The sequence below is a fragment of the Salvelinus namaycush genome, chromosome 11 (genome assembly GCF_016432855.1).
Source record: "Salvelinus namaycush isolate Seneca chromosome 11, SaNama_1.0, whole genome shotgun sequence".
Lineage (NCBI taxonomy): Eukaryota > Metazoa > Chordata > Actinopteri > Salmoniformes > Salmonidae > Salvelinus > Salvelinus namaycush.
Window position 1 is genome coordinate 35,290,008 of NC_052317.1, and position 20,661 is coordinate 35,310,668.

Consider the following 20,661-nt stretch of genomic DNA (forward strand, 5'->3'; position numbering starts at 1 on the left):
TGTTCCAGAGAGAACGAGAGAGAAGAGAGAGGAGAGAGAGAGAGAGAGAGAGAGAGAGACCTTTGCTCAGGCTCTCAGACCCATTCGCAGCCATGGCCGGGTGTTCAGAGAAAGAGTCCATCGCCTTAGCGAGATCCGATGACCTGCAACAGTTTATGCCACCGGTAAGCAGCCTATATCATATATCTTTGCTTTAGTTTCTAAATAATAGAAACGTGTAAAGTGTGCCAGATAGACTACTCTCAGAAAACTTTGTTTGGACATTCCACGAAGACACCTGCTCATTCTGAGGGAGGTGTTGTGGTTGAAATGAACTTTTATAAGCGTAACGCATTATAAACACTTTATGAACACTTTTTGAACTTTGTTTAGGTGGCATTCATGTGTAAATGGTTAATGTGTTCACCACAGGCATACACTGCTGTGGCCGTTAAACCGGCTGCCTCCAGCCGCCTGCTGAAGACCGGGATTGTGGTTCTTATCGCCGGGGCAATTCTGCTGCTGTTCGGGGCTATCGGAGCGTTTTACTTCTGGATCAACAACGACAACCATGTAAGCATTAGTCCCTCTGACGATAGCGAGTTCAAGAGACATTGGGCCTTGAAGCAGCCAGCGACTCTTGCTTTTCAAGAGTCAAGAGGGTAGCTGAATGGAAGCCTTGTATGTTTCTGAGACTGAAGGTCCTGCTGATGTACCGGGGTCGAGAGGTGTGAGCGAGGTAGGCCCAGGCTACTTTAAAAATATATGTTTTAATTCAATTTGGTAGCTTTAGGCCTACATGAGTTGAAATGCATTGCCTGAGCAAGAATAGCATACTCATTTTGTTAGGAATTTTTCAATGCGTTTAATTGTGTAGATTTTGGGTGCAGGGTAGTGTCTGTCTGTGCCTGTTTTCTTGCTGTTTCTAGGATGTGGATGGGGGAATGTAAACAAAACTCACCCATTATGAACCTCCCCACAAGCCATATATAAAATCTACACCCCCCTTCTCTCTCACACACACACATAGTAAACGAAAACTGAAACTAAAATAAAAAAGAAAATATTATAAAAACTAAAACTATACTGAAACTATTATCTTTGACTGCAAAACGAACTAAAATAAACTGAACAAAAATATAAATGCAACATGAAACAATTTAAAATATTTTACTGAGTTACAGTTCACATAAGGAAATCAGTCAATTTAAATAAATTCATTAGACCCTAATCTATGGATTTCACATGACTGGGCAGGGGTGCAGCCATGGGTGGGCCCACTGGGGAGCCAGGCCCAGCCAATCAGACAGAATTTTCCACACAAAGGGGCTTATGGTAGAGAAATTAACATTCAATTCTCTGGCAACAGCTCTGTTGGACATTCCTGCAGTCAGCATGTCAATTGCACGTTCCCTCAAGACATCTGTGGCATTGTGTTGTGTTACAAAACTACACATTTTAAAGTGACCTTTTATTGTCCCCAGCACTAGGTGCAACTTTGTAATGATCATACTGTTTAATCAGCTCCTTGATATGTCAAACCTGTCAGGTGTGTGGATTTATTGGCAAAGTAGCAATGCTCACTAACAGAGTTGTAAACAGATTTGTGCACAAAATTTGAGAGAAATAAGCTTTTTGTGCATATGGAACATTTCTGTTTTTTTTTCTTTCTTTCAGCTCATGAAACATGCGACCAACAATTCACATGTTGAGTTTATATATTTTTTGTTCAGTGTAAAATAAAATAAATTATAAATTATGTTTAGTTTGAGTTTTGTTCTTCTAAACTTCCAAAATCAAATGGGGTTTTCGAGCTTCTGAATCTGGCGGCTAAATGCTGCCAGTAGATGCCAATGTTTCACATAGGCCTAGCTGGTGCATCGCTATCCCTAGCTATCACTACCTAACAGGGAAGAAATCAGAGGGCGAGCACGGAGTGTGACTGGGCCAAGCTAGAACAACTTCTGAAGTTGCAGGAGCCGTTCGCATGCCACACTGACCAACTTCAGACTGACAGCCAGTTGCTGTCTGATGTGGTGACGTGCCTTCTAAACCTTGGGACACCCAGTTTCGGTCAACTACTGTTGCAAAACAGAACATCTTGTTTGGTTGAACAGAAACACACACAAGCTGGCTGGCTGTGAACTGATAGAGTTGTGATGAAGTGTTGTATTGCTTATGTTTTTGCTGTTGTTGTATCTGTTTTTATTTACCCTATTGGAAGGGGATACATGTGATACATGTTTCATATTACAAAACATAACATGTCAAATGTGCCATGACTTCATTTGTTTTTTTCCCTCTCTCTTTCTGTCAGATAAAGGTAAAGGTACTTGATAATTCTTATATCTACTATTAAAGTTTTAAAAAAGCATTGGATTTGTGTAAACATGGGCAAGAGAGTTTCCTTCCATCATAATTCTTCCACCAGACTAGGTGCTTATCCTTTAAATCCAAGTCACATAAAATTGAATTATAATTTAAACCTAACCAAATAAATCCATGTTCTGGCCATGAAGTTGTACGGAGTCCTCTACTGGCCAAAAGCCTGTTACCATGGGCAGTGCCATTGAGGATTTTTACCGTTTTGATTTAGACAACTGGGCGGGACTTCCAACTTCATTGACTGATCCCTCCAGATGACCCTGTTGGCATGACCTGATGACCCGGTTGGAGTCGTGACATCAAGATGGACCAGCCAATTAATTTTACTTGAAAATAAGATAATGGACTATTTCAAGATGGAGAGGGCCTCAATGGCACTGTGCATGCTCTCACAGAGGAATGGCAGCCGTTTTACAGGCTCCTGACCAATTGTGCTATTTTGTGTATTTCTTTTGCGCTGCTCTTAACTTTTTTTTAACATAATGTTTCCGCTGTCATTTCCTATGACCGAAAACAGCTTCTGGACATCAGAACAGCTATCACTAACCTCAATTTGGACGAGGACTTCTGGTTCAATGATTCGGAGGTGAAAGAAGCCCTAATCTCCGACACTCGAAGAAGACAAAGACGGTGCTATAGAGGTCGGCTCTTGAATACCTCATGATAAGCTGTAGACTATACTATTTACCAAGAGAGTTTTCATCTGTATTTTTTCGTAGCTGTCTATTTACCACCACAAGCCGCTGCTGGCAGTAAGACCGCACAAAACGAGCTGTATAGAGCCATAAGCAAACAAGAAAATGCTCATCCGGAGGCGGCACTCCTAGTGGCCGGTGATTTTATTGCGGGAAAACTGAAATCTGTTTTACCTAATTTCTACCAGTATGTTACCTGTGCAACTAGAGAGATAAAAACATCTAGTTCACCTTCATTCCACACACAGAGAGGCATACAAAGCTCTCCGCCACCCTCAATTTGGCAAATCGGACTATAACTCTATCCTCCTGATTCCTTCTTACAAGCAAAAACTCAAACAGGAAGTACCAGTGACGTGCTCAATACAGAAGTGGTCCGATGAAGCGGATACTACGCTACTATTTTGACTATTTTGCTAGCACAGACTTGAATATGTTCCGGGATTCATCCAATTGCACATCAGTCACCGGCTTCATTAATAAGTGCATCAACGACGTTGTCCCCACAGTGACCATATGTACCTATCCCAAACAGAATCCATGGATTAAAGGCAACATCCGCACTGAGCTAAAGGCTAGAGCTGCCGCTTTCATGAGCAGGACACTAATCTGGACGCTTATAAGAAATCCGGCTACACACTCCGACGAACCATAAACAGGCAAATCGTCAATACAGGACTAAGATCGAATCCTACTACACCAGCTCTGACGCTCGTGGGATGTGGTAGGGCTTGCAAACTATCACAGATTACAAAGGGAAACCCAGCCGAGAGCTGCCTAGTGACGTAAACCTACCAGATGAGCTAAATGAAGAAGGGCGGGGGTATATGTGTCATGATTAACGGCTCATGGTGTAATTGTGATAACATACAGGAATTCAAGTACTTTTGTTCCCCTGATCTAGAATACCTCACAATCAAATGCTGATCGTATTATCTCCCAAGATAATATTCTTTGGTTATAGCCATAGCCGTGTATATCCCCCCTCAAGCTGATACCACGACAGCACTCAAAGAATTCTGCTAGGACTTTATGCAAACTGGAAACCACATATCCTGAGGCTGCATTTATTGTAGCTGGGGATTTTAACAAAGCAAATTTGAGAAAAAAGCTTCCGAAGTTCTATCAACATATCAACTGTAGTTCTTGCGCTGTCAAAACACTCGACCACTGTTACTCCAACTTCCGGGATGCCTACAAGGCCCTTCCATGCCCTCCTTTTGGCAAATCTGACCACGAATCCATTTTGCTCCTCCCTTCCTATAGGCATAAACTCAAACAGGAAGTACCCGTGCTAAGGTCTATTCAACGCTGGTCTGACCAATCGGAATCCACGCTTCAAGATTTGATCACGCGGACTGGGATATGTTCCGGGAATAATATTTACGAATACACTGATTCGGTGACTGATTTATCAGGAAGTGTATAGGAGATTTTGTACCCAATGTGACTATCAAAAGGAAAAGGAAAACCAGCCACGTCGCTGTCACTGACGTCTTGCTTCCAGACAAGCTAAACACCTTCTTTGCCCACTTTGAGGGTAACACAGTGCCACCGACGTGGCCCATTACCAAGGACTGTGGGCTCTCCTTCTCCATGGCCAATGTGAGTAAGACGTTTAAGCGTGTTAACCCTCGCCTAGCTGCGTCCTCAGAGGATGCGCAGACCAGCTGGCTGTGTGTTTACGGACATATTAAATCTCTCCCTGTCCCAGTCTGCTGTCCCCACATGCTTCAAGATGGCTACCATTTTTCCTGCACCCAAGAAAACTAAGGTAACTGAACTAAATGACTATCGCCCCGTAGCACTTCTGTATCACTGCTGTCATCATGAAGTGCTTTGAGAGACTAGTGAAGGATCATATCACCTCCAGCTTACCTGTCGCCCTAGACCCACTTCAATTTGCTTACCGCCCCAATAGATCCACAGATGATGCAATCCCATCACACTGCACACTGTCCTATCCCATCTAGACAAGAGGAATACATAAGTAAGAATGCTGTTCATTGACTATGGCTCAGCATTCAACACCATAGTACCCTCCAAGCCTATCATTAAGCTCGAGGCCCTGGGACTGAACCCCGCCCCGTGCAACTGGGTCTTGGACTTCCTGACAGGCCGCCCCAGGTGGTGAAGGTAGGAAACAACACCTTTGATCATCCTCAACACTGGGGCCTCACAAGGGTGTGTGCTCAGTCCCCTCCTGTACTCCCTATTTAGCCATGACTGCGTGGCCAAGCACACCTCCCACTCAATCATCAAGTTTGCAGATGACACAACAGTAGTAGGCTTGATTACCAACAATGACGAGAGGGAGGAGGTGAGGTGAGGGCTCTGGGAGTGTGGTGCCAGGAAAATAACCTCTCATCCAACATCAATAAAACAAAGGAGATGATCGTGGACTTCAGGAAACAGCACCCCCCTATCCACATCGACGGGACCGCAGTGGAGAAGGTGGAAAGCTACAAGTTCCTCAGCGTACACATCACTGACAGACTGAAATGGTCCACTCACACAGACAGTGTGGTGAAGAAGGCGCAACAGTGCTTCTTCAACCTCAGGAGACTGAAGAAATGTGGCTTGTCACCTAAAACTCTCACAAACTTTTACAGATGCACAATTGAGAGCATCCTATCGGGCTGTATCACCGCTTGATAGGGTAACTGCACCACCCGCAACTGCAGAGCTCTCCAGAGGGTGGTGCATTCTGCCCAACGCATCATCGGGAGCAAACTACCTGCCCTCCAGGACACCTACAGCACCCGATGTCACAGGAAGGCCATAAAGATCATTAAGGACAACAACCACCCAAGCCACTGCCTGTTAACCCCGCTATCATCCAAAAGGCGAGGTCAGTACAGGTGCATCAAAGCTGGGACCGGGAGACTGAAAAACAGCTTCTGTCTCAGACTGTTAAATAGCCAACACTAGTACATAGAGGCTGCCTACATACAGTGGGGAGAACAAGTATTTGATACACTGCTGATTTTGCAGGTTTTCCTACTTACAAAGCATGTAGAGGTCTGTAATTTGTATCATATGTACACTTCAACTGTGAGAGACGGAATCTAAAACAAAAATCCAGAAAATCACATTGTATGATTTTTAAGTAATTAATTAGCATTTTATTGCATGACATAAGTATTTGATACATCAGAAAAGCAGAACTTAATATTTGGTACAGAAACCTTTGTTTGCAATTACAGAGGTCATACGTTTCCTGTAGTTCTTGACCAGGTTTGCAAACACTGCAGCAGGGATTTTGGCCCACTCCTCCATACAGACCTTCTCCAGATCCTTCAGGTTTCGGGGCTGTCGCTGGGCAATACGGACTTTCAGCTCCCTCCAAAGATTTTCTATTGGCAAACTTCAGACGGGCCTGGACATGCGCTTGAGCAGGGGGACCTTGCGTGCGCTGCAGGATTTTAATCCATGACGGCATAGTGTGTTACTAATGGTTTTCTTTGAGGCTGTGGTCCCAGCTCTCTTCAGGTCATTGACCAGGTCCTGCCGTGTAGTTCTGGGCTGATCCCTCACCTTCCTCATGATCATTGATGCCCCACGAGGTGAGATCTTGCATGGAGCCCTAGACCGAGGGTGATTGACCGTCAACTTGAACTTCTTCCATTTTCTAATAATTGCGCCAACAGTTGTTGCCTTCTCACCAAGCCGCTTGCCTATTGTCCTGTAGCTCATCCCAGCCTTGTGCAGGTCTACAATTTTATCCCTGATGTCCTTACACAGCTCTCTGGTCTTGGCCATTGTGGAGAGGTTGGAGTCTGTTTGATTGAGTGTGTGGACAGGTGTCTTTTATACAGTTAACGAGTTCAAACAGGTGCAGTTAATACAGGTAATGAGTGGAGAACAGGAGGGCTTCTTAAAGAAAACTAACAGGTCTGTGAGAGCCGGAATTCTTACTGGTTGGTAGGTGATCAAATACTTATGTCATGCAATAAAATGCAAATTAATTACTTAAAAATCATACAATGTGATTTTCTGGATTTTTGTTTTAGATTCCGTCTCTCACAGTTGAAGTGTACCTATGATAAAAATTACAGACCTCTACATGCTTTGTAAGTAGGAAAACCTGCAAAATCGGGCAGTGTATCAAATACTTGTTCTCCCCACTGTACATAGACATGAAATCATTGGCCACTTTAATAAATGGAACACTAGTCACTTTAATAATGTCTACATAACTTGCATTACCCATCTCATATGTATATACTGTATCATATACTATTTTACTGTATCTTATTCTATGCTGCTCTGACATTGCTCGTCCATATATTTATATATTCTTAATTCCATTTCTTTACTTAGATTTGTGTGTTGGGTATATGTTGTGTAGTTGTTATATATCCCTTGTTAGATATTACAGCACTGCCAGAGCTAGAAGCACAAGCATTTCGCTACACCTGCAATAACATCTGCTAAACATGTGTATTTGACCAATACAATTTGATTTGATTTGAAATGCCTTCTATTCTCGCTTCGAGGCAAGCAACACTAAACCATGCATGAGAGCTCCAGCTGTTCGGAATGACTGTGTAATTACTCTCTCCTTAGCCTATCGGAGTGAGACCTTTAAGCAGGTTAACATTCACAAGGCTGCAGATCCAGACGGATTACCGGGACACATACTCAGAGCATGCGCTGACCAGTTGGCAAGTGTCTTCACTGACATTTTCAACCTCTCTCTGACCCAGTCTGTAATATCTACATGTTTCAAGCAAACCACCATAGTCCCTGTGCCAAAGAACACCAAGGTAACTTGTCTAAATGACTACCGCCCCGTAGCTCACACATCTGTAGCCATGAAATGCTTTGAAAGGCTGGTCATGGCTCACATCAACACCATCATCCCAGAAACCCTAGACCCACTCCAACTCGCATACCACCCCAACAGATCCACAGATGACGCAATCTCTATTGCACTCCACACTGCCCTTTCCCACCTGGACAAAAGGAACAGCTGTTTATGAGAATGCTGTTCATTGACTACAGCTCAGCGTTCAACACCATAGTGCTCTCCAAGCTCATCACTAAGCTAAGGACCCTGGGACTGAACACCTCCCTGGACTTCCTGATGGGCCACCGCCAGGTGGTGAGGGTAGGCTGCAACACATCCTCCACGCTGACCCTTAACACGGGGGCCCCTCAGTGGTGCATGCTCAGTACCCTCCTGTACTCCCTGTTCACCCATGACGGTTGGCCGCGCTTGACTCCAACACCCCCATTAAGTGTGTCGACGACACAACGGTGGTATGCCTGATCACTGACAATGATGAGACAGCCTATAGGGAAGAGATCAGAGTCCTGGCATTGTAGTTCCAGGACAACAACTGCCTCAACGTGTGCAAAACGAAAGAGCTTATTGTGGACTACAGGAAATGGAGGGTCGAACATGCCCCTTTCATTTCGACGGGGCTGTAGTGGGTCAGGTCGAAAGCTTCAAGTTCCTCAGTGTCCACATTACTAAAGACCTATCATGGTCCGAACACACCAACACAATCATGAAGAGGGCATTACAACCCCTCTTCCCCCTCAGTAGGCTGAAAATATTTGGCATGGCCCCTCAGATCCTCAAAACCATCTATAGCTGAACCATTTAGAGAATCTTGACTGGCTGCATCACCGCTTGGTATGGCAACTACTCTGCATGTGACTGCAAAGCGCTATAGAGAGTAGTGCGTACGGCCCATATCATCACTGGCGGTACCAGAGCGCCAAGTCTTGTACCAAAAGGCACCTGAATAGCTTCTACCCCCAAGCACACACACTACATACACTCACACGCACAAAATACACACACACATGCATATCGACGCCACACGTACACTCACACAGACACACTTTCACACTTCACATACTCTGCTGCTACTCTATTACATATCCCGACTAGGGTTGAATGGCGGGAACCCGGTTATCGAGATTTACAGGGATTTACCACCCAAAACCTCTCCCTTAAGTAACTGCATGAAACCGGTAAATTACAATAAATGATTTATATGAACAGCATGGACTGAAATGGACTGTTAAATTATATGTGATGTCTAAATCTGGCTTCTCTATGGCCTCTGCATGATGAATCAACGCTCAGGATGGGGACAGACAGCCCATCTCAGTATGGAGCGCAGTTCACAATGTATTGTAGACCTATCATCTCATCATGGTAACTTTTTTTCTTGTGACAGGTAGGCTTGCATTTGCTGCAGCATAGTCTATGCTACAGTAATATAAAGACCGAATTTACTCATCTCCATCTGGCTTTCAGGGCTCACCTTGTTTTTTTATTGTAAATATATATATATTTTTTTCAGAGTCAGAGTTTTACAATCAAATATCGTTGTTTTAAATCAGTGCACACGCGAGCACTCTCTCGCAGTCTTTCTCCCTCTCCATCAACTACATTCAAATTGATTCCAAAATAGATAATTATGTTATAGATTGATATATATATGTCCTAGCCTACGTCTTTCAAGAAATATATTCAATGCAGTATTAGCCTTATGTTTAGCTAATTAATGATGGGTGATGCATAATAAGCTTCTAACTTATAACCTCTGTCTCTTGGGAATACGCACCTCCGCCCATCTCTCTCCTTTAAAAAATGCTCCGTAGCTCTTGGAGTCCCAGGCAGGAAAAGCTAGACTAGAATAGCTTGTCGGACATCATTTTTTTCAGCATTTCTTATACCAATAGACTATTTGAAGAGGGATGCAAGCTCTTGTTAGCTGAAAGTTAAATACAGCAGCCAATAGAACTCACGGGTAGTTTGAAAGAAGAGCGAACACTCGATGGCAGTAGGCAATAGAGCCCCACAGTGGAGGTGTCATAATAACTATAAAACCTTTTGTTTTATTGTGGAGACATAAAAACGATGAAATAACACATATGGAATCATGTAGCATACCAAATAAGTGTTAAACAAATCATAATATATTTTTTATTGGAAATTCTTCAAAGTAGCCTCCCTTTTCCTTCATGACAGCTTTGCACTCTCTTGGCATTCTCTTCCAGCTGTCTTGAAGGAGTTCCCACATATGCTGAGGACTTGTTGGCTGCTTTTTCTTCAATCTGCGGTCCAACTATAGGTCAAAAACACATACATGTCTCCTAGTCTCCCATCCCTAGGCTACCTTCTATCCCTAACACTAAATAATAAAAAAAGAAAATAGAAAGATTTTTATCAAACTGAAACTAAATAAAAAATTGTAAATCAAGTCTGAAAACTAACTTCAACTAAACTAAATGCTAAAAACGAATAGAAAAAAACCCATATTAAATCTCAAAACAATGGTCACCTCGTACAACCTCGCACAAAACTATGATTCCTTCTCCATCGCTCCTTCTTACAGGTATGAAAACATTCCCTATGTGTGTGTGTGTGTGTGTGTGTGTGTGTGTGTGTGTGTGTGTGTGTGTGTGTGTGTGTGTGTGTGTGTGTGTGTGTGTGTGTGTGTGTGTGTGTGTGTGTGTGTGTGGCAGGTCTACAACGTCCACTACAGCATGAGTATTAACGGTAAGGTGGAGGAGGGCTCTATGGAGATTGATGGTACCAACAACATAGAGAGATTCCGCACCGGCAGCGGAAATGGTGAGGCAGTGGAGGTCCACGACTTCCAGGTTGTAAGTTTGAAAGAACAACGGCAATGACAACGACAACAAAAAATTCAAATTCCAATGGTACATTGAAGTAATTATGTAACATGTTGGATGCACATTGCTCATTACATTTTAAATGTGTTTGTTATAATCCATTTGCTCTCTTCAATCTCTCTCTCTCCAGGGTATAACTGGTGTCCGTTTCGCTGGAGGAGAGAAGTGTTACATTAAGACCCAGGTCAAAGCTCACCTGCCTGATGTGAAAACTCTCAACAAAGACTCACTTCTGTTCGACCTGGTAGGAATGACCTCAGCTCTCTTACTGCCTCTCTCTATCCAGTCCCCCTCTCCCTCTGTCCACAGGCGTAACACAGTTCCTCTGGGACCCCTGGCAAGGTTGCCATTTGTTTTAGCTAATGGATAAATGTTTATTGGTAGGCCTATTTGGTTGTCATTTTCTCAGGTTAAGCCTAACATTTCACAAAGCTATACACGGTATCACAATGCTGACATTTTTTTACTTCTGGCTTGTGGCAATAATATAATTCAGTCATTAAAGTTCGAAATTCAAACAATGCAGATTGTCAAATTAATTTCCGATACAACAGAATACTAATCAGCTACCAATTCTTTTTTTTCTTTTTTATATACAACTGAATAAATAGGCTACCTGAACCTGCATGACATGAGCTGTCCTCGCCTTCTCACAGCTTGGATAGAAAGTAAAACCAGTCTATTACTGTAAAAAAAATACTGTGAGTCCACCCTCAAAACACTAGCTTAGTAGGGATTGTTTCATTATGAAGTGTACTATCTATAGCTACTGTACCAGTCCAAAGTCTGGACACACCTTCTCATTCAAAAGTTGTTCTTCATTTTTTACTATTTTCTACATTGTAGAATAAAAAGAGATGAGATGGGTTGTGGTCGGGTGATTATGGAGGCCAGGTCAGCTGATGCAGCACTCCATCACTCTCCTTCTTGGTAAAATAGCCCTTACACAGCCTGGAGGTGTTGAGTCATTGTCCTGTTGAAAAATAAATGATAGTCCCACTAACCTCAAACCAGATGGGATGGCGTATTGCTGCAGAATGCTGTGATAGCCATGCTGATTAAGTGTGCCTTGAATTCTAAATAAATCACTGACAGTGTCACCAGCAAAGCACCATCACACCTCCTCCTCCATGCTTCATGGTGAGAACCACACATGCGGAGATCATCCGTTCACCTACTCTGCATCTCGCAGAGACACAGTGGTTGGAACCAAAAATCTAATTTGGACTCATCAGACCGAAGGACAGATTTCCACCGGTCTAATGTCCATTTCTCGTGTTTCTTGGCCCAATGATGTCTCTTCTTCTTACTGGTGTCCTTTAGTAGTGGTTTCTTTGCAGCAATTCGACCATGAAGGCCTAATTCACGCTGTCTCCTCTGAAAAGTTAATGTTGAGATGTGTCTTTTACTTGAACTTTGTGAAGCATTTATTTGGGCTGCAATTTCTGAGGCTGGTAATTCTAATGAACTTATCCTCTGCAGCAGAGGTAACTCTGGGTCTTCCTTTCCTGTGGCGGTCCTCATGAGAGCCAATATCATTATAGCGCTTTATGTTTTTTGCAAGAAGAAACTTTAAAAGTTCTTGAAATTTTCTGGATTGACTGACCTTCATGTCTTAAAGTAATGATGGACTGTCATTTCTCTTTGCTTATTTGAGCTGTTCTTGCCATAATATGGCCTTGGTCTTTTACCAAATAGGGCTATCTTCTGTATATCACCTCTACCTTGTCACAACTCATTGGCTCAAACACATTAAGAAGGAAAGAAATTCAACAAATTAACTTTTAACAAGGCACACCTGTTAATTGAAATGCATTCCAGATGGCTACCTCATGAAGCTGGTTGAGAGAATGCCAAAAGTGTACAAAGTTGTCATCAAGGCAAATGGTAGTTACTTTGAAGAATCTCAAATATAAAATATATTTGTTTTGTCCATATGTGTTCCATATGTTATTTCATAGTTTTGATGCCTTCACTATTATTCTACAATGTAGAAAATAGTAAAAAATAAAGAAAAACCTTGAAATAAGTAGGTGTGTCCAAACTAGTAGGTGTGTCCAAAATTAAATGAGGCCTAAAACAAATTAAATCCAACTTGAGACTCCCTTGGTCTCCTGAAGTACTCCTTTTTTGTGTGGAAATGTTTTCACCACGGCCTGTAGGTCCAGGTTGCGGCCCGACTGTTTTCTATACTGGGTATTGCCAACCCAGACAGTCTTTCCTGAGACATTGTGAATTATATGTCCATTGCGCTGCACACAATTTAAACTTATTTTTGAATGATGCATGCCAAGATATACCAGAGATAAGGGACTGTTGATATTCCTCAATCTCAATCATCAATTCACCAGTAAGAACGAAAATCAAACCACTTTTTTTGTTCAAGCCCTCAAGAACTGTTGTCTGCAAAATATGACAACCTGTTTGTATCTGCTGATTTATTGTCTGTCCAATATCCAGACGACCTATCCCCAGAGCTTCCTATTCAGTTAATCTTGTTCCGTAACGTGTTGAGGCCAGCAATTAAGGAGAATGAGAAACGCAATTAAAGATATTGCAGAACTGCTCTAATTTAAGCACTCCTCCCTTCTGCCTAGTTTCCCTGATGTTGCTACAGCAACCTGTCACGGTCGTCTTGAGGTGAATGAATGGACCAAGGCGCAGCGTGATATGAATACATCTTCTTTTATTTTTACGACGAAGATGAACATGAAACGAAACACTTATACAAACTATACAAAACAACAAACAACCGTGAAGCTACAAACGAAAGTGCACACACAAGCTACTTACGTTCAACATAGACAATTACCCACAAAACAGCTAAAGCCTATGGTTGCCTTAAATATGGCTCCCAATCAGAGACAACCATAACCAGCTGTCTCTAATTGAGACCCAATTCAGGCAACCATAGACTTTCCTAGACACCTACACTGAACACTAAACCATCTACTCTACTAAACCCCCTAAACCATACAACACCCTAGACAATACAAAAACACACAAACTTCCCCATGTCACACCGTGACCTAACTAAAATAATAATGAAAACAAAGATAACTAAGGCCAGGGTGTGACATAACCCCCCCCTTAAGGTGCGAACTCCGGGCACACCAGCATAAAGTCTAGGGGAGGGTCTGGGTGGGCGTCTGTCCACGGTGGCGGCTCTGGCACTGGTCGTGGTCCCCACCCCACCATAGTCACTACCCGCTTTCTTAACCCCACTGGAATAAGGGACAGCACCGGACTAAGTGGCAGCACCGGACTAAGGGGCAGCACCGTACTAAGGGGCAGTACCGGACTAAGGGGCAGCACCAGGATAAGGGGCAGCACCAGGATAAGGGGCAGTACCAGGATAAGGGGCAGCACCAGGATAAGGGGCAGCACCAGGATAAGGGGCAGCTCCGGACTGAGGGACGGCAGCTCCGGACTGAGGGACAGCACCGGACTGAAGGGCAGCACCAGACTGAATGGCGGATCCTGGCTGGCTGGCTCTGGCGGATCCTGGCTGGCTGGCGGATCCTGGCTGGCTGGCTCTGGCGGATCCTGGCTGGCTGGCTCTGGCGGATCCTGGCTGGACGGCTCATGGCTGGCTGACGGATCTGGCTGCTCATGGCTGGCTGACGGATCTGGCTGCTCATGGCTGGCTGACGGATCTGGCTGCTCATGGCTGGCTGACGGATCTGGCTGCTCATGGCTGGCTGACGGATCTGGCTGCTCATGGCTGGCTGACGGATCTGGCTGCTCATGGCTGGCTGACGGATCTGGCTGCTCATGGCTGGCTGACGGATCTGGCTTCTCATGGCTGGCTGACGGATCTGGCTGCTCATGGCTGGCTGACGGATCTGGCTGCTCATGGCTGGCTGACGGATCTGGCTGCTCATGGCTGGCTGGCGGCTCTGGCTGCTCATGGCTGGCTGGCGGCTCTGGCTGCTCATGGCTGGCTGGCGGCTCTGGCTGCTCATGGCTGGCTGGCGGCTCTGGCAGATCCTGTCTGGTTGGCGGCTCTGGCAGATCCTGTCTGGTTGGCGGCTCTGGCAGATCCTGTCTGGTTGGCGGCTCTGGTAGATCCTGTCTGGTTGGCGGCTCTGGTAGATCCTGTCTGGTTGGCGGCTCTGGCAGATCCTGTCTAGTTGGCAGCTCTGGCAGATCCTGACTGACGAATGGCTCTAGCGGCTCCTGACTGACTAACGGCTCTGACGGCTCGGGACAGACGGGCGGCTCTAATGGCTCGGGACAGACGGATGGCTCAGACGGCACTGGGCAGACGGATGGCTCAGATGGCGCTGGGGAGACGGATGGCTCAGATGGCGCTGGGGAGACGGATGGCTCAGATGGCGCTGGGGAGACGGATGGCTCAGATGGCGCTGGGGAGACGGATGGCTCAGATGGCGCTGGGCAGACGGATGGCTCTGGCCGGATGAGGCGCACTGTAGGCCTGGTGCGTGGTGCCGGAACTGGAGTCACCGGACTAAGGACACGCACCTTCAGGCTAGTGCGAGGAGAAGGAACAGGGCATACTGGACCCTGGGAGCGCACATTAGGCCTAGTGCGTGGTGCCGGAACTGGTGGTACCGGACTGGGGACACGCATCTCAGGGCTAGTGCGGGGAGCAGCAACAGGACGCACAGGACTCTGGGGACACACAGGAGGCTTGGTGCGTGGTGTAGGCACTGGTGGTAATGGGCTGGAGACACGCACCACAGGGTTAGTGCGTGGAGGAGGAACAGGGCTCTGTTGACACACAGGAAGCCTGGTGCGTGGTACCGGACTGGATACACGCACCATAGGGCTAGTACGTGGAGGAGGAACAGGGCACACTGGACTCTCGAGGCGCACTATAGGCCTGGTGCGTGGTACCGGTACTGGTGGTACCGGGCTGAGGGCACGCACCTCAGGAAGAGTGCGGGGAGAAGGAACAGTGCGTACAGGGCTCAGGAGACGCACAGGAGGCTTCCCAACCATACCTGGTTGTATGCTCCCCCATATCAACATCTCTCTCTCTTCGCTCTCCTCCAATAACACCAACAACTCCTCAAATGTCTCATAATCTCCCATCCTTTCACTTTCCTCCAATCTGTCCAATAACTCCTCCACATTCTCCGACTCATACCTTAGTTGAGCCAACTGCTCCTGATGGTAAGCACGGGGAACTGGCTCAATTCTCCCACTTGACCCAGCCACACTCCCCGTTTGCCCTCCCCCAAGAAATTTTTTGGGGGGGCCTCTCGGGCTTCCAGCCACTCTGCCTTGATTTACGCTGCTTGGTCCGATGTTGGTGGGTAATTCTGTCACGGTCGTCTTGAGGTGAATGAATGGACCAAGGCGCAGCGTGATATGAATACATCTTCTTTTATTTTTACGACGAAGATGAACACGAAACGAAACACTTATACAAACTATACAAAACAACAAACAACCGTGAAGCTACAAACGAAAGTGCACACACAAGCTACTTACGTTCAACATAGACAATTACCCACAAAACAGCTAAAGCCTATGGTTGCCTTAAATATGGCTCCCAATCAGAGACAACCATAACCAGCTGTCTCTAATTGAGACCCAATTCAGGCAACCATAGACTTTCCTAGACACCTACACTGAACACTAAACCATCTACTCTACTAAACCCCCTAAACCATACAACACCCTAGACAATACAAAAACACACAAACTTCCCCATGTCACACCCTGACCTAACTAAAATAATAATGAAAACAAAGATAACTAAGGCCAGGGTGTGACACAACCAAGCTGTTTTTACCATCCCTGTAACTGCCGTTTCTGCAGAGAGCTCGTTCTCTAAACTAAAACTCATAAACAACTACATAAGAAGCATTAGGCTCTCTGTCTGATATGAACTTTAGAACACCTGATTAAGCTCCACTCATTGCACTGTCACCATCGTAGCCTTGAGCACGACATTTGTTCATGGATATCCCCCTTATACTTTCAATCAGTTTAAATGTTTCTTTTTCAAGGGCCGAGGAACTTTTTCAGTCACATTCCTGAAGCACAAGAAACAAACACTTAGCTTCCTGGTACATATGGAAATCACAAAAGGTACATGAATACATTTATTTTTTGAAGGTTACTGTCAAAAGGATTTATTACACAAAAAAAAAAAATAGACATTGATGACAGGCACATGGGCCCGCAGATCTCATGGGCCCCTCAGCCTTGTTGGGGCTGCGGGTGTGTCCGGTACACCAGTGCCTCTGTCTCTCTATCTCTCTCTCTCTCTTTCCGTCTCTCTCTCCCTCCCTCTATTTCTCTCACTCTAACACTTGCGTGCTACTTCACTCATCACCTTCCTCTGTGTGTCTCTGTCTGTCTAAAGGTGAAGGTATCAGGTCAGAGAAGTTCTGGGTTACCTATCTGACCACGACACACACCTATCAACTGTCAGGCACGGTTAACATTGGCTGAGGGTTGGGGGGCGGGGTAGATATAGGGACTGCGGTAATTTAAGCGATTACAGGACAGATCTAAGATGAACTGAGTGGTTGACTCTGGCTGGGTTAGCTGTGTGTGGATGTGTCTGCCGTGGCGGTGTGTGTGTGGTTAGTTGGCCTGGATGTGTTTAGCCTGAGGGCTTGTAAAGGGAAAGGAAGAGATTGTAGTAGATTGGCATCCAGACCCAAACATGAGCTCTCTCTCTGGCCTGGAGGGGCTCTTCTGCCACAAACTATACCCAAACAAGACCTGTGATCTGGCCTCACCTGACACAAGGAACTCCCCACCCCCTATGCCCCAAGTCATGTGTTATAGCCCTGACTGTCATGTTGTCCATTTCTCTCAGAGTGAAGCCAGTTTAGAAGTATTTGATGGTGAACATCTATCTATTCATGTTCCTCTATACTGGTGTTGTTTTTTCCCTTAATGTAGCAACTTAATGAACAGCCAGAGAAGGTCATGAGCCAGTAACCCTGCAGTCAGGAGAAGCACATAAAGTTCCAGCTCACATACAAGGAGGCTTTAAAGTCCTGTTAGCAGCTGTTAGATTATCAGAGAGCTAGAGCCTTGATCTGGCTCTGATGCCATGGTGCCAGGACCGGCTGATAACCCAGCACACACTGAAACGGTGATAGGTTGGTAGAGGAGTGGCGGAGGGAGTTTTGGGCCATCTCCGCCCAGGGGATGTAAACCGCCCACTCCCCCGGCCGTTCCTGGCAATAGGACCGCAGAAACCTTCCCACATCCTGGTTGACTCTCTCCACCTGCCCGTTACTCTCGGGGTGGAAACCTGAGGTAAGGCTGACCGAGACCCCCAGGCGTTCCATAAACGCCCTCCAGACTCTAGACGTGAATTGGGGACCCCGATCAGAAACTATATCCTCAGGCACCCCGTAGTGCCGGAATACGTGGGTGAACAGGGCCTCCGCAGTCTGTAGGGCCGTAGGGAGACCGGGCAAAGGAAGGAGACGGCAGGACTTAGAAAACAGATCCACAACGACCAGGATCGTGGTGTTACCCCCGTCACGAAATCCACCGATAGTTGTGACCACGGTCATTGTGGAGCGGGAAGGGGTTGTAATTTCCCTCTGGGCGGATGTCTAGGTGCTTGCACTGTGCGCACACCGGACAGGAGGAGCCCAACAGTGAGCCCAATGACCTGAAATATTCTGCTTTTACAAAATGTGATGCTGTTTACTAATGAAACACATTACCTTGCTCTTGTTAAAGCTTTTAGAATTGATTTGAGCCCAACAGAGAAAACGATCGTGGACATCCAACGGAACGTACAGACACCCAGCTGGACACTCAGGGGGAGTGGGCTCTGCACGTGACGCCCGCTCGATGTCCGCGTCCACCTCCCATACCTACCGGTGCCACCAGGCGAGAAGCTGGAATTATGGGAGTGGGAGCCATGGACCGCTCCTCTGTATCATACAGCCGGGACAGTGCATCTGCCTTAACGTTCTGGGAACCTGGTTTGTAGGATAGGGTGAAAACAAAGCGGGTGAAAAACATGGCCCACCTTGCCTGGCGAGGGTTCATTCTCCTCGCCGCCCGGATGTACTCCAGATTGCGGTGGTCAGTCCAAATGAGGAAAGGGTGTTTAGCCCCCTCAAGCCAATGCCTCCACGCCTTCAGAGCCTTGACAACAGCCAACAGCTCCCGGACCCCACATCATAGTTTCGCTCCCCGGGCTGAGCTTCTTCGAAAAGAAAGCACAGGGGCGGAGCTTCGGTGGTGTACCCGAGCGCTGAGACAGCACAACTCCTATCCCCGCCTCGGACGCGTTCACCTCTACTATGAATGCCAAGGAGGGATCAGGATGAGCCTGTACGAGAGCTGAGGTAAACAGAGCCTTCAGGTGACCAAAAGCCCTGTCCGCCCCAGCTGACCACTGCAGTCGCACCGGTCCCCCCTTCAGCAAGGAGGTAATGGGAGCCGCTACCTGACCAAAGCCCCGGATAAATCTCCGGTAGTAGTTGGCAAACCCTAAGAACCACTGCACCTCCTTTACCACGGCTGAAATGCGGTCATTTTCCATCTCCACCCATGACGCGGAAAAGCGGTACCCTAGGAAGGAGACGGACTGTTGGAACAGACATTTCTCCGTCGTGACGTATAGGTCATGCTCCAACAGTCGACCAAGCACCCTGCGCACAAGGGACACATACTCGGCGCGGGTAGTGGAGTATATTAGAATGTCATCTATATACACCATTACACCCTGCCCGTGCAGGTCCCTGAAAATCTCATCCACAAAGGATTGGAAGACTGATGGAGCATTCATTAACCCATACGGCATGACGAGGTACTCATAATGCCCAGAAGTGGTACTAAATGCCGTCTTCCACTCATCCCCTCCCCGGATACGCACCAGGTTGTAAGCGCTCCTGAGGTCCAATTTTGTGAAGAAGCGTGCCCCGTGCAATGTCTCTGTCATACTGGCGATGAGAGGTAGCGGGTAACTGTATTTTACTGTAATCTGATTTAAACCTCGATAGTCAATACACGGGCGTAAACGTCCATCCTTCTTCTTCACAAAAAAGAAACTCGAGGAGGCAGGTGAAGTGGAAGGCCGAATGTATCCCTGTTCCAGAGATTCGGCGACATATGTTTCCATAGCCGCCGTCTTCTCCTGTGACAGAGGATACACGTGACTCCTGGGAAGTGCAGCACCTAACTGGAGATTTATCGCACAATCCCCCTGTCGATGGGGTGGTAATTGAGTCGCCTTCTTTTTACAGAAGGCGAGTGCCAAATCGGCATATTCGGGGGGAATGTGCATGGTGGAAACCTGGTTTGGACTTTCCACTGTAGTGGCACCTAAGGAAACACCTACACACCTCCCTGAACACTGACAGGACCATCCCTTGAGAGCCCTCTGTTGCCACGAAATAATAGGATCATGAGAGGCCAACCAGGGAAGGCCCAACACAACAGGAAACGCAGGAGAGTCGATCAGGAAGAGACTAATTCTCTCCTCGTGACCCCCCTGCGTTATCATAGTAATGGGAGCTGTGACCTCCCTAATTAGCCCCGACCTCAAAGGACGACTATCTAAGGCATGTATAGGGAAGGGAACATCAACAGGAACAAAATGGATCCCTAATCTATGTGCCAAGGAGCAGTCAATAAAGTTCCCAGCTGCGCCTGAATATACTAGCGCCTTATGCTGGGAATGCGGGGAAAACTCAGGAAATTCTATAGGTAACCACATGTGTGCAACAGGGGGCTATGGGTGAGTTGTGTGCCTACTCACCTGGGATGACCCACCAGTGCTCCGCCTGCTACCTCGACTTCCTGGAGAACCACCCCAGCACCGACCAGCAGTGTGCCCTCTGCGGCCACAGCTGGTGCAGGGAATGGTCCCCCCTCCGGCCCCCCTCATAGCAGCCCCTCCCAACTCCATCGGTGTTGGATCCAAGGTGCTGGGAAATGGAACGGACGGACCCCGATCCGGACGTCCGCGGGAGGCCAACAG

At 46.5% G+C, this 20,661-nt stretch overlaps 1 protein-coding gene across 1 annotated transcript in view; it reads left to right on the forward strand.

Annotated features, from left to right (window-relative positions):
• Positions 1–92: 92 nt before the first annotated feature.
• LOC120055637 (leukocyte cell-derived chemotaxin 1-like) overlaps positions 93–20,661 on the forward strand; it is a 27,026-nt gene continuing 6,457 nt past the window's right edge. Inside the window, exons 1-4 of the mRNA XM_039003526.1 lie at positions 93–164; positions 412–552; positions 10,551–10,691; positions 10,852–10,965. Of these exons, the coding sequence (XP_038859454.1) occupies positions 93–164; positions 412–552; positions 10,551–10,691; positions 10,852–10,965 (468 nt within the window). The remainder of the gene's footprint in view (positions 165–411; positions 553–10,550; positions 10,692–10,851; positions 10,966–20,661) is intronic.